We start from the raw sequence: 14,689 nt of genomic DNA on the forward strand, positions 1-14,689 counted from the left end.
ACCACGTAAAAACCATATATTTTCCTGAAATATGAAGTAATTAAATCATTAAGCTTGGCATGTTACTTCTTACCGCTAGAACCATAAGCAAAAGGTATTTCCCTTTAAAAAAAAATAGTCCCAATCTTGATAATGCACTATAGTGCGCGGCTACTTGAGAATCCGTAATCTATTTTGCCTCCACAAAAATCTATAAACACACATTAAAGTTAAAAAAACAAATAACAAACAAGAATGAAGAAAACAATCTTCATCATATCCATCCTCACCTTTCTTTCTCTCCCCACTCCATCTCTCTCCGTCTCCAAACCATGCAACAAAAACGACAAAAAAGTCCTCTTTCAAATCAAGAAATCCCTAGGAAACCCTTACCTTTTAGCCTCTTGGCAAACCACTCTAGATTGCTGCAAATGGTACTGTCTCAAATGCAACAAAACCACCGGCCGTGTCGTCGAACTCACCATCTTCTCGGGCAACATATCCGGCCAAATCCCACCAGAAGTCGGTGACCTCCCTTACCTCCAAACATTAGAGTTTCACAAACTCACCAACCTCACCGGACAAATCCCATCATCCATTACTAAACTTACTCACCTCACTAACCTCAGATTAAGCTGGACTAATCTATCCGGTCCGGTCCCTTCCTTCCTCAGCCAACTCACAAACTTAAACTTTCTAGACTTATCATTCAATAGTCTCACTGGCTCTATACCCTCAGAGCTTGCAAAGTTGACTAAACTTGTTGCCATACGTCTAGACAGAAACAAGCTCACGGGAGGCATCCCCAAATCATTCGGGACGTTCAGAGGAAGCGTCCCGAGTCTTTACCTTTCACATAACCAGTTAACCGGAGATGTACCCAAATCTTTAGGGGATTTAAACTTCACATGGATAGAGTTATCAAGAAACCACCTGACGGGTGATTTAAGCATGTTTTTTGGGACAAACAAGACGATTCGAATAGCTGACTTTTCTAGGAACAGTTTCCAGTTTAACATGTCCGGGACGGAGTTTCCGGAAAGCTTGACGTATTTAGAGTTGAATCATAATAAAATTTATGGGAGGCTGCCTGCAACGTTGACCGGGCTAAGTTTGCAGTACTTGAATGTGAGTTATAATAGGTTGTGTGGGGAGATTCCTCAAGGTGGTGAGTTGCAGAAGTTTGATAACACGTCGTATTTTCATAACCGGTGTCTGTGTGGGTCGCCGTTGTCGGCATGTAGTTGAATATCTAATGACTCCGGCCAATTATCCTGAATAAAATCGTGTTTCGCAAAATAGAAGAGCCAAAGTGATAGTTTTTTAAGACTAGGGACTTATGAAGCAAATGTAATAAGATAATCCAGACCGCCGCATTTATTGAATATCACGGAGCCATGTTGACAGTTGACCGCATTTGCTATTTTAATATTTTATAATAGTTAATAGACATGATAAAAAAAAATTAAACTAGATGTGATAATTTTTTATTGGCGGATTCATAAAAACGAAAGTACGAAACTTGGGAGAAGTTGTATCACTAATGATTGATGGTATATTAAAGAAAAAGTATTTAAATATCTGAATTTGAGACGGGGGATTATGGGTTCAAGTTCCGTAAACGATAGGGATTAAAAATGAAATTCGAAGTTCGAATAAGGAAAGCGAGAAGCGATAACGCACGAACATTAAAACACAAGACCAATATTAATAAACGGAAAGGAACCTAACTTGAAATACCATAAACACACACAAAAATTAGGGCTGTCAGTCGTTTTGAGTTGGCAGGTAACAAGTTGAAATGTGTAACGCAAACCTAATCCATTTTATTATTCATGTTATTTCAACTCTAAACTGCACACACATAATTCGGGTTCACAAAAATGCAACCAGTTTAACCTTTTTTTTTAACCCAAAACTTCGCCAATTGTCGAGGGTTGTCTCATCGTCTGATTGCCAAATATACTGAATTTAAGTTTTTTCTTTAGCTTTTACTCTGCTTATTTTTTTTTTTGCTAGATTGGATGATTAATTGAATAAATTTAAATTTATAGTTTTGTGACATGAAACAATAACCTGACTCGGACTGAAACGAAAATTTATTATGCAGGCGAAACGCAATATGTTTTCAACCTTTTAAATATTTCCAATCCGTGGAATAAAAATTACAAGTCCGTCACTGCAACTGGTTAGCTGTGTGCATTTTTCAACATTTCAATTAGTTACCGGTATAAATGCAATATTGTTCTTTGTGATCATAATAAAGAATACAACCTTTCAATTAAATGAATTAAATAAAACTATAAAACCATAAGTAAGTCAACCACTGGTTAATAAACTAATTGTTTTCGTTGTCTTAAGTTCAATGTTTTCTTTTTCTAAATTTATTATCAATAAATATTATTTTATATCCGAATAAAAGAATAAAAATATTAACAAGAATTATATCCATGTAAACGCGGGAAACATTGCACTCAATGAATGCGACAGTTTGGAGCTATCTTATCTTATTCACTGTCATGGAAAGTATTACTTTGGCCTTCTATTTTGGGAAACAATACATACAGCTTAATCGGTGGGAATACATACAGCTTAATCGGTGGGAGCCATAGTGAGTAGACAATTAGATATTCATGATGGTTCCGAGAAGGCTACGCACACTAAAAATGGATTTGGATACAATACTAGTAAAGTGCTTAATTAAATAGCGACACGAATAACAACCAAAGGAAAAAAAAAAAAAAAAAACAATTCCAATGGCTAACATATATATCGGTCCAATCCAAAAGCCTCGACTTAACTTTGGCAGAATATCACCTACTTATTTCATGCACCCGCATATGCTTAAAAGACTTCAAATGGTTAAACCTTTACCGGTAACAAAAGATAATGGTAGCGTTATATGAGATATATTCATATACCATTCTTATAATTGAAGGGAAAAAATAGCCATTGTCATGTGAATTTGATATAGTGGTTAATTGGGTTGACCTCTCTAACAGAGGTGCATGCTTAATTTTCACTTTGGCCATCTTCATGGGCATATGAGTGAAGGTACGAATCATAGTTTAAGATATTCCGACAGGGGTTCATCTGGTTCCCGTGCTTCACGGTGGTACGCTCTCATGGCGGTCGAGAAGTCAACCTTAAACGTAATCCCGAAAAGAGTAAGTTTGCATATGAGATTCTTAGTTGGTCAAAAGAAAAAAAAATTGTCTTTTCTCACATTTGAAAGTTTGACAAAAAGCCCTCCCTTGAGCGAGGTACAGTAATTTTTCACATATAGGAATCTGTTATACATATGTACTCCATGATATGTCTTTCCTCCCTCACCCCACCTATCTCATGAACAACATTCTTTCTGGAGTGATAAATGCTTTTAGCGAACTTGCAATAATTTGCGATGCCTAAACCATGACCAATGATGTTGTAATCTAATAAATTGTACAACATTTCAATAATATTAGTTTAATATGAACCATAACTAAACCAATCACGAGTTACCGAAATAATGGTAATTTATGTTTGTCTGACTGGCTTAACTCTTAAATACAAAGTTATTTATTATTTATTATTTTTCACCGATAAATATCATTTTATATTCGGATACACAAATATAATTACACCGACAAGAATAAGAATAATTAGATCCCATATAAACGCGGGGAACAAGGCTTTCAATAACACGGCGGTCCGTAACAATCTTCTCTCTTATTCGCTGTCATGAATATTATATCCATCGCTGATTTAATATAGCCCGCCGGAGTCACACATATTCAGGTACACGCCGCCAACGGCGATCCACACAGGCATCGGTTATGAAAATACGACGTGTTATCAAAATCCTGGAGGTTTCCACCTTGAGGAATCGCCCCACACAACCTATTATAACTCACGTTCAAGTACTGCAAACTTAATCCAGTCAACTCCGCCGGCAGACCACCAAAAATACTATTTTGATTCAAATCTAAAGATGTCAAGCTCGCCGGGAGTTTTACATCCGATAGGTTAAACTGGAAGTTGTTCCTTGAGAAATCAACTATTTGAATAGTTTTGTTTGGTCCAAAAAACATGCTTAAATCACCTGTCAGCTGGTTTCTTGAGAAGTCTATCACTGTGAAGTTTAAGTACCCTAACGATTTGGGTACGGTTCCAGTTAGCTGGTTATGTGAAAGGTAAAGATCCGGGACGCTTCCCGTGAATGTCCCGAATGATTCTGGGATGACTCCCGTGAGCTTGTTTCTGTCGAGGTGTAAGCCGTTAAGTTTTGTCAACTTTGCAAGCTCTGGGGGTATGGTTCCAGTGAGATTATTAAATGATAAGTCGAGAAAGTTTAAGTTTGTGAGTTGGCTGATGAATGAAGGGACTGGACCGGATAGATTAGTCCAGCTTAATCTGAGCATGGTGAGTTGAGTAAGTTTAGTGATGGACGATGGGATTTGTCCGGTGAGGTTGGTGAGTTTTCGGAACTCGAGTGTTTGGAGGTACGGGAGGTCACCGACTTCTGGTGGGATTTGGCCGGATATGTTGCCAGAGAAGATGGTGAGTTCGATGACACGGCCGGTGGTCTTGTTGCATTTGAGACAGTACCATTTGCAGCAATCTAGAGTGGTTTGCCAAGAGGCTAAAAGGTAAGGGTTTCCTAGGGATTTCTTGATTTGAAAGAGGACTTTTTCGTCGTTTTTGTTGCATGGTTTGGAGGCAGAGAGAGAGGGGGAGGGTAGAGATAGGACGATGAGGAGAGAGATGATGGAAGTGGTGAAGGTTGAGTTCTTCATTTTTGTTATGGTTTTTGTTGTCGTAGGTTGAGTGTTATTTATAGATTTTGTAGAGGAAAAACAGTTTACGGCTTGAGGCTTCTTAGTTAAAGGTATTTATTAAAATGTATACGTGTAGATGGGGGACCAAGGGACCCCACGTAGTAATACATTCAAAGCCAAATCATTACCGACGTAGCAATCCATACCAAAGTCAATTATTGATTGTGGGACAACTGTTAAATTGACTTCTATCAAACGGGTTAGTAGCAAACAAACGGGTTCTCACATCAAGTTTCACAACTTGGAATTGGGCTTGCTGAATAATAGGCATGGATGTCATGCACTCATGCAAATGAATTAAAGGAAATTAAAGTCAACTACCGTAAGAGAAAAGAAGTAAATTTGGGATTCTCATGGGCCAAGCTTAAATGAAGTAAATATAAATGGACTAAATAATGGGTTACAGGAAATAGTCCTAGCCCACAATTAAGAAAAACTGATTGGAATAAAAAAATATATATAAGGTTGACAATTTTACTTCGGTTGTTTAAAAGACTTTATATCTACTACAGGGATTACCAACTCTAGGAGTCCAAGACATGTGTTAGATAATCATTAAAGATCGTGAAGCAAAAACAAGATCATTAATTTGGATAATCATTAATCATTATGAAGGTGAAAATGGGGCATATGTGGGATTAGCAAAGCAAAATATACATGTAAACTTTGGGTTGGACCCAGAAGTAAAAGGGTTGCTCACATTCACAAAATGAAAATGTGGACTCTAACAATCAAGGTTTAACTGCACGGTTCTAATGTCCCTTGCCCTTTGATGAATCATGTCAAAATACCATATCAGAGAACTTTGATTGTTACCATTTCAAGTAAACAAACTTAGGGCTGTAAGCGAACCAGGCGTCCGACTATCCGTTCGGTGATAAGTTCATTTGTGTTCGTCCGCTTATTAAATGAACCGGACATGGACAAAAAAATTTTGTTCGGTAAGCCTAATGGACGAATACAGACAAAGGCCGTGCTCGTTCAATAGTGTTCGTGAACGTCCTGTAACGTCCGTCTGATTACGTCGGGTAACGCCCGTTTAAAAGTGTTGTGTATGTTGAAATCCTTGAATAATTAAGAATTTGAAGCTTGTTTATCGTGAAACACAAGAAGTTTGTTGATTTTGAAAACCAAAACATTATTTTGATATGATTATATGTTTGGCAACTATGTTAAGTGCTAAGTATTTTTGAATATCATGTAGTGCAATGTTCATTAAGGTTTATGTTAAGTATTTTAATATGTTTATGCTTGTTTGTCCATTAACGTTCATTAGTGTCCATTGGTGTTTGTTTACCCATCATTGCCCATTAGTGTTCGGTTTTCTCTTAGTGTCTGTTAGCGTCTATTTACAATACTAACAAACAGGCACAGACAAACTCAATTCGTTAATGAATGGACACGCACACGAACTTTTGTTCGATAGGGTGTTTGTGAATCGTCTGTTTGTCTGATAAAAGCTTAACGGATGAACACAGACTCGTCTCGTTTACAACCCTAACACAAACTCTCATAGTGCTGTAAATGAGGTGATACAATCTAGGTTGGGTATGGGCTTGAAGTTAAACATGTTAACTCGTTTTACCTTATCTACCTTCACGAGTTGAAATGAAGCTCGAGTCAAATATTAATTCATCAATTTGTTTTTAAATTATATATATTTTGTACATGTATTAAAATATGCCATCTACCTATTCTAATAAAGTAAAATAAATGGGGACACTTGTCATATTTTGGTTAATTCTCACAAATTTTTTTCCTCCAAAACTAATATACCCTAATATATGTAATAAATCAATAATTATTCACTTTTCTTTTACACTATATTTATATAATATCTATATTTTTTTTATAAATATAAATATTAACATATTATTTTACTATATATTTCAAAATACTTTGTGAATTCCAAAAATCAACAAAAATCATGTTTCTCAAATGAAAAATTGTTTCGGGTTTTTTGTGGAAGTTAAATTTCATTTTATGGGTTAAAAGTTGGTTAATAGATTGTTTGGTACAAGGTAACTACATTTAGGTCAAAATTTGTTACGGGTCAAAAATGAAAATTTTGAGTATTTTTAAAAGTTTGAGAATGCAAAATACATTTGTCGTTAAATCTGTTATGAGTTCAAAGTGTTGACTTTAACATGTCAAAAATATGAAAGTTAGAATTTTAAACATGATTCGGGTTTCAAGTTTATTTTTAAGGGCATTTTTTGAAATAATCAAAAGGTTCGGGATTTGGCAACTTGACTATTTTTCCCTAAACTATTAAAATTTAAGAAAAGATTGCGAACACTTTCGACATGCCACCCCCATGCCTATCAATTCTTTTAACTTTTATCAAATTTGAAATATTTATCTCAACATTAACTTTTCCTTTAATGGTGATCAAAACGTTGTAACGGAAGCATGTCATGCAAAACTATGTTCAAATGAAACAAAATATTCACAAAATTGAATTGGTTAACATGCTAATTTTTAGGTTATCAAGAAGCTCTCTAAAACTTATCAAAATCTTTTTTATGGTGTAGCTCGGAAAAACATAATTCTTGAAGAACATTCATTGCTACAATTTAATATCATATTTTCCTTTGATGGGTGGTAAATTGATAAATATATCAATAAAGGTAACGCCTCTTTTGTATTTAGGCAGAGTTGTTAGAACTACAATCGTATTAGAAGTCTTATTTTCGAAATTGGTTCATAACCAAAATTCTTTCAATTATACATACATGACACCGAGAATGAATTTTTCAATAGAAAGAAGCATTCTCGAATACGATTTTACACGGATATTTTTTTTTTATTAAATTCATTTAAAAAAATCATTTTGTGATGTATAAAAAATCAATTTATGTACAGATTGTATAGATATAAGTATAGATGTAATATATATATTTTTTTCATATACGTTATATAATTATTTGTTTTACTTATAATTTTATAATTTGAATTATCCCGTGTGTGACATGGGCTATAAAACTAGTTAAATTTAATATAACCAAACAAGCTAGTTTACGAGTGCGCTTCCCTTAATTAGGCTTGGAACATTTACAAACCAGCCGATTTCAAGCGAACATCACTCACGCATTTTCAAGAGAGTTTTAAACAAGACTCAACCACAAGATACTTGAAGATCCTAGTTATAATAGATAGAGAAATAAAGAGGAGTCCAATTCATGACACCCAATCTTCAAATACATTCAAACACACATTTAAAACCCTCAACACTACTAAAAACTTAAAAAGTACTGAAATTTAGATAGCATAACATAAACCTGAACTAAACCATAATCATACTTCATGTCTCTAGTTTAGAACAGTCCAGATCTTTTGGAACAAGCCGGCATCGGAGACCCACACAAACACTGGTTATGAAAATACGACGTCAGTTCCATTTTCTGCAACTCTCCACCTCGAGGAATCTTCCCACACAACTTATTATAACTCACATTAAAATTCTGCAAATGTAGTCCCGTCAACGTCGCCGGCAAACTCCCATAAATCTTATTATGATTCAAATCCAACCACGTCAAGCTCTTCGGAAACACCACCTTTGAAATATCAAACTGGAAGCCATTCCTCGAAAAGTCAGCTCTTTCAATCGCCTTATTCTTTCCAAAAATCAAGCTCAAGTCACCCGTCAGTTGGTTTCTTGCTAAATCTATCGTTGAAATATTTAAAGATTTTGGTACATGCCCAGTTAACTGGTTATGTGAAAGGTGAAGAGCTACGAAGGTTTTACTTAACTTCCCGAATGATTCCGGGATTACACCTGTAAGCTTGTTTCTGCTGAGGTCCATTTCAATAAGTTTTGGTAACGTTGCAAGCTCTGGAGGTATAGAGCCTGTGAGTTTATTGAATGACAGGTCTAGATAATTTAGGGTTTTGAGTTGGCTGATGAATGAAGGTACTGGACCGGATAAGTCAGTCCAGCTTAGTGTGAGCATGGTGAGGTGGGTGAGTTTAGAAATGGATGATGGGATTTGACCGGTGAGGTTGGTGAGTTTTCGGAACTCCAGGTATTTGAGGTAAGGGAGGTTACCGACTTCAGGTGGGATTTGGCCGGTTATGTTGCCGGAGAAGATGGTGAGTTCGTTAATACGGCCGGTGGTTCGGTCGCATTTGACACAGTACCATGTGCAACAATCTTCGTTCTTCTTCCATGAGGTTAAGTGGTAAGGGTTTCCTAGGGATTTCTTGATTTGGAAGAGGGCTTTTTCGTCATTTTTGTTGCAGGTTGGGGTGCTAGAGAGAGAGGGGGTGAGGAGAGAGAGAAGGATGAAGATGGATGTGATGAAGATTGTTTTCTTCATTCTTGGTATGGTTCGGTTTTTTTTCCTTTAGTTTTAGTGTCTATTTATAGATATAGATTTTTTTGGAGGGTAAACAGATTCAAGACTTCTTTTAAGCACATTAATATTTGTTGCTACTAAGTTAGAATTAGGGTCATGCTAATAAGATGTCCCGCCCGTTTTTCATATACCCTTTGCAAGACTCGTATAGCCTATACAAGTTGCGTGGAATTTCTGTACACTGACGTCATATCAGACTTTCAGAATCACGCTGCCCAGACTCGTATATGTTATGTATTTGGGCCATACCGGGATTCTCACATATTCGCATGACGGTGATTATTTGACACAATACAATTTTTCGTCAATTATTTGATACGAGATAAGATTCCGTAAATTATTTAAAACTAAACAAGATTCCACGGCTTATTATTTGATGCGATGATATTCTAATGAAACAAATATATGTAGCGGTTTTATTTTAGTTACAACCATGTAAAAGCAAAAATATAGAAATAATGATTATGTACAATTTTTTCTCAATCATTTGTTGCATTTATATGTTTGCATACGGTTCGAATTATATCCAATGAACTTCAATAGCAAAATAAAGGGATCCTATGCACTTTGTCTTGAATTCAAAATAAAACTAGGAGAAAGGTAACCAGAAATAGTAACGTTTTCAACTATTTGTTAAAAGGCTGACAAAGTACAAACATGTAGACTTGTTCAATATACATTGCTGAAGCTACAACAAGAGTTCGTCATAAGGCTGTGTTATCGTACAAGGTACAAGCATGTGCATCTGATGCGGGGAAAGGGACAGGACATGTAAACCGGGGGTGGTCCACACATCATACTCATGCATGCCAACAATGTGTTTTCTTGTTCACTTTAGTCGAGCATTTAAAATTTTAAATATTCATGTGAAAAAGATTTTCAAATCTTATTTTATTCTTCACTTACACTTTGCTAGGTGATTAGAGTCTGCAATCGAAGCTGGAGTTCAAACCCCATTAAGTGAACAAATTTATTTGTTAAAAAAAAACAATGGGTCTAAGATTTATAATATGGCTTCCAATAATCAAACACAAAGACCCAAAATGTCTTTTAATTCATTTAATCGAAAACCATGTTGTGTAGAATAATAATTTCTAATGCTTCAAGGATGCTTTTGTTTAGCGGGTTGGTGAGTTATTTGTCACGTTCGTTTAGGACACCGGCCAAAAGCCAGTTCTATAAATGTATATTAGGTACGTGGGTGTCTACCTAAAAAAATAAAAACCTCTTTCTAAGTAATGCGGTTTGCTTAATTTAATTAGTGTGTGCTAAACGCACTATTTCTCTTATTTTTACCAAACCTCATCCATTAAGTTTCAAATTAATACAATTCAAACATTTGTTGTTTTTTTCTGTCATTTTGTTATCTTTTATTATTTTTATTTTTAAAACACATTGTTTAAGACTTCTTTTTGCTTACTGTTCTGTTTTATATTTTTTTAAAATAACAAAACAAAAACATTTATCTTATTAAAATAAGCATTTTTATTATTTAAAAATAAGTTTTTTTTTCTAATTTTTTATATTTTTAAGAGAGTTTTCTTTAAATAGTTTTAAGAGATAGTTTGTGTTTTTTCAATACAAATTTCATATTGCTAGCTTGTTAATTGGAAAAAAAATATGGTGTGTTTATTTAATAAACTACACAAGTTTTATGCATTGAGAATAAAATATTTAATGTTATTTGATATTTAATATTTTAACATAGAAATAGTGTTAGAGTAGAGTAATATGGCAAATAAAATTATTAAATGAATTAAAAGTTTAGGAAGTATGATAAGTAAGGGAGAGAGGGAGGGGTGTGTTTAGCCAAATCCTTTTATTAGACATTTTAAAGATATTTTAGTTTGAAATGAAAATTGATTAGATTAACATTTTTTTTGAACGGCCAACAAACATATATAGAATGCGCGCATAGGTACTTCGTACGGGGCGACCCATTGGTAAAAGACCACCGCCAGTTGGCCCAACCCAGCCGTACGGAGCCCTTAAGCGCCTCCAAGTTATCTCCGGTTCCGGGAAAACCCACCACCCGAACACCCACTTGTGGTAAAACCCGGATACCCTCAGGATCAAACTAAAAATCACAAGATCTGAGTCTTCCTTCATTAAGCCACCCATATCCTTCCAAAGTGTTGTAAGTGGGAATTAACTTGAGTTTCCATTGAAAAACCCAAGCTCCCTACCATTACATCACATTGGATTAGATTAACATTAATTTAGAGAAATTTCAGTTATAATTTGAAGGTATTAAAATGAAAATAAAAACTCACATCCACAATTTTATGTGCATCGAGATTCGAGTGAAGAGATGATTGTCCAAATTGAATGCCATGAATGCTAAAGATGTAGAAATCATTGATCTATTGGTGGAACGACTTTTTTTTATCGAACGTAGTTAGTGGATCTGGCTTTTATAAGGCTACTCCCATCGGCTTCATTTTGTTCGGTCTGTCGGATAAAAAGAAATTAAAAGAAAATGGACTCTATTAATTGGACCAACCAGGTTGGTGGAGTGACTATGAAGTCGGTCGGAGACCTAAAAGTATGACACCACCGGCAATACAATTTTCCATCCCAACTTAAATTACTTTTTAAAAATGTAAAATATATATATATTTTTTTGATAAACTTATCATCTAAAAAATATAATTTTTATATCATGGTTGTCTTCGAGAATCATGAAAAAACTTTAGGTCTCATGCGAAAAAAAAAATTTGGGCCTTAAATTAGGATTAAGCATTATTTCTTTTTTAATATGTATAGTTTTAAAAAAAACCTAGGTGTCGGGTCAGGGTCTGTCGACCACCTGGCCCTACCTCATAGCCGGCTCTATTTTATATAGTTCGACAATAAAAAAAACAATTTTAGTTGATTATAATCTTAATAACATATATATTTGATTTCCATAGCACTTCCGTCACTTCCGATTCTCTACTTCTTATCTCTTTCAATTTCTTACTTTCGACCATGGATCCAAATTTTTATTTCGACCTGTATTTAATTTATATATTTTCTATTAAAAATAAATATTTTTTTTATAAGAAAAGCTATTTTTGATTTCTTATATTATTATTTAATACAATGAAAACTAATTATAATATATATTTGTTCAGTAAAAAAGTTTGATTTGATTGAGTTGTGAATAATAGTGAAAATTTGATTTTGGTTGGGTTACATAGATGGAAGAGAAAGAAATTAAATTTGTAATAAAAAGTTAGCTTGAGTTTGATTGTGAATATGAATAATCTAATGGATCAAGAACCTCATTTTGTTATTCTATCCACAATTAAAAGGTTACTATGGTAACATGCTATTGCTACTATTCAAAAAGTAAATATATTTTTTTTTGAACGGCGATTTTCTCAGTTAAGTGATAACGTGATCGCATTCATGGCCTTATCACCTTCGGTCCAAACTATGTTGACATTATCGGGACCCACGCTGGAACCTAAGGATCATTTGGCATTCCCGGTAAAACCCCCGCTCACCCCGCCCAAAGGCATGACAGGCTTTATGCATCAGGGAAAATCCGGTCGTCATCAGGGATCGAACCTGGGTCTTCCCGTGTCTTCCCATCCTTTGCCTGGTCAACTGGGCTAGCCCAGCTGGTTAAAAAAAAAGTAAATATCTAACTAGCATAACATCCACCTCTGTATAATTAGTTTTTTAGATAGACTTTTTTTGCACAAATTTAATAAACTAGGATGTTGTTGCTTCTTGTAAATTAGTAATCGAAATTTGTGCTTAATAACTCGATAACATTATTGGATTTCATAAACACTTTTTAAACAAAAAAAATATAATCAAAATCTTAATCACAAAAAAAACCATAACTAGGTTTGCATATACTAACATATTGTCGATAGACTTAAATACAAACTACATTTAAATTCAACTTAATCTAAATATAACAACCATTAAGAAAGAAAAACATTAAAATCCAAACCCACTTGGTTTAGGAATTTCCAAATTACCCTTTCCATCACCGACTTGTGATGAATTGGGAATTACCCCGCCAACAATCACACCCATAATTTTTTACTCGAACTAGGGTGGTAAGTAAGACGGTGGCTCTCACATCTCCAAGAATTTGATCCTCACGAATGGTTTGTCAAAGTGATGGCTCTTTGTAAATCACCACTAAAATTGATCTCGTATTGTTTATAGCCTTTCGGTATGAGCCTAACTTTATACTTAACAATTTTTCTGGCTCATAACTCTTAAGTTTAAACACCCATTTGAGCCCGATGGCTTCTGATCCTTAGGAAGTTTCGTTGAGTCCACACACTGTTTTTTAATAGGCTCTAAGCTTTTGCCCAAAATATGTTATCTTTAGCTTGTAAATAACTTCTCGATTCGTCTTTGACAAGTAGCATTAGAGCTTCGCTTGTTTCTCTATCAACTTTGTCTTGCATTATAAAATCGTTGAATCTTCGAAGAAATACATGTGAAGTGGTCTATAAATGCGCTCCTCATGTACTTTTGGGTAAGATTTGGTCAAAATTAGGGTGATTAGGAGGTTCAACTGTAAAAACAACCATAGGTGTGCCTCGTGTGAAGATGGAATTGTGTAATAGGATGAGTGACAGATACATAAACGGTTCTTACATTTGTTACATACAAAGGGAGTTCTTTTAACAAGTTCAGTCGAAGATGTAATGTAACGATTTTATACTGATGAATACTCATAGGGAGCAACTTTTTAATTAGTAAAGACCATTTAATATAAATATATATATATGTGTGTGTGGTTAACACAAGATTACATATATGTTTCCACAACTAAAAATTTTCTACACGTCAAATAATGACATTACATATTATAAAACATAAGAGATGCATATATGTAACTTCGTGCCACAAGTTATTCACTTATTTTTTTGGAAAATTGGAAATAAATAATCTTATCTTTTGTGTATTGACCGATAATAATCCTACATTTAAAAATCACTAGCAATGGTCTCACCTTTTAACTATTTTTATCTCACTGGCCCCCCGTTAAAAAATACTTAATGTCGTTATGTTTTTTCCCTAGTTTCAAAGCAATATTTTAGGGCTTTTGATCGGAAGAACAATATGAGTCGACTGATGTAAAACTTATTCCGAAACGATGATTCAAATGGCTTGATTTTTGTTAATTGGAAATTCAAGCACCCGAATTGAAACATTGTTTCGTCGTTTGGATCACCACTTCAAGATAAGTTTTATATCGGTCAACTCGTATCGTTCTTCCGATCAAAAGCCCTAAAACATCGATTTGAAACTAGGGAAAAAACATAACGACGTTAAGGATTTTTTTAACGGAGGACCAGTGAGACAAAAATGCTTAAAAGGTGGGACCATTGCTAGTTTTTAAATATGAGATTATTATCGGCCAATACACAAAAGGTGGGATTATTGATTTCCAATTTTCCTATTTTTTTTTTTTCATTTTTACAATACTACTTTTATAATTAAACGAAATAAAAAAATGTGAGTTATTTTTGTTTAAATGGAGTTCTTTTGAGTATCTTGCGATATGCAATTTTC

At 34.5% G+C, this 14,689-nt stretch overlaps 3 protein-coding genes across 3 annotated transcripts; 1 reads left to right on the forward strand and 2 right to left on the reverse strand.

Moving 5' to 3' along the window:
* Positions 1-229: 229 nt before the first annotated feature.
* LOC143560922 (polygalacturonase inhibitor-like) lies at positions 230-1,258 on the forward strand. The gene has a single exon (XM_077049114.1). The coding sequence runs from the start codon at positions 235-237 to the stop codon at positions 1,225-1,227; it is 993 nt and encodes a 330-aa protein (XP_076905229.1). The 5' UTR covers positions 230-234; the 3' UTR covers positions 1,228-1,258.
* A 2,365-nt stretch (positions 1,259-3,623) lies between these two features.
* On the reverse strand, positions 3,624-4,809 carry LOC143560926 (polygalacturonase inhibitor-like). Its single transcript, XM_077049116.1, has one exon. The coding sequence runs from the start codon at positions 4,755-4,757 to the stop codon at positions 3,756-3,758; it is 1,002 nt and encodes a 333-aa protein (XP_076905231.1). The 5' UTR covers positions 4,758-4,809; the 3' UTR covers positions 3,624-3,755.
* A 3,235-nt stretch (positions 4,810-8,044) lies between these two features.
* Positions 8,045-9,118, reverse strand: LOC143560923 (polygalacturonase inhibitor-like). Its single transcript, XM_077049115.1, has one exon. It carries the CDS (start codon positions 9,116-9,118, stop codon positions 8,117-8,119), a length of 1,002 nt encoding a protein of 333 aa, XP_076905230.1. The 3' UTR covers positions 8,045-8,116.
* Between the last annotated feature and the right edge of the window lie 5,571 nt (positions 9,119-14,689).

The sequence above is a fragment of the Bidens hawaiensis genome, unplaced genomic scaffold (assembly GCF_021521415.1).
Source record: "Bidens hawaiensis isolate Kalapana, Puna unplaced genomic scaffold, B.hawaiensis_p1.1 tig00020514_1, whole genome shotgun sequence".
Lineage (NCBI taxonomy): Eukaryota > Viridiplantae > Streptophyta > Magnoliopsida > Asterales > Asteraceae > Bidens > Bidens hawaiensis.

What these genes read in the sequence shown, in the direction of transcription:
- LOC143560922 (XM_077049114.1), top strand. Translation starts at nt 235, where the DNA reads ATGAAGAAAACAATCTTCATCATATCCATCCTCACCTTTCTTTCTCTC.
- LOC143560926 (XM_077049116.1), bottom strand. Translation starts at nt 4,757, where the DNA reads ATGAAGAACTCAACCTTCACCACTTCCATCATCTCTCTCCTCATCGTC.
- LOC143560923 (XM_077049115.1), bottom strand. Translation starts at nt 9,118, where the DNA reads ATGAAGAAAACAATCTTCATCACATCCATCTTCATCCTTCTCTCTCTC.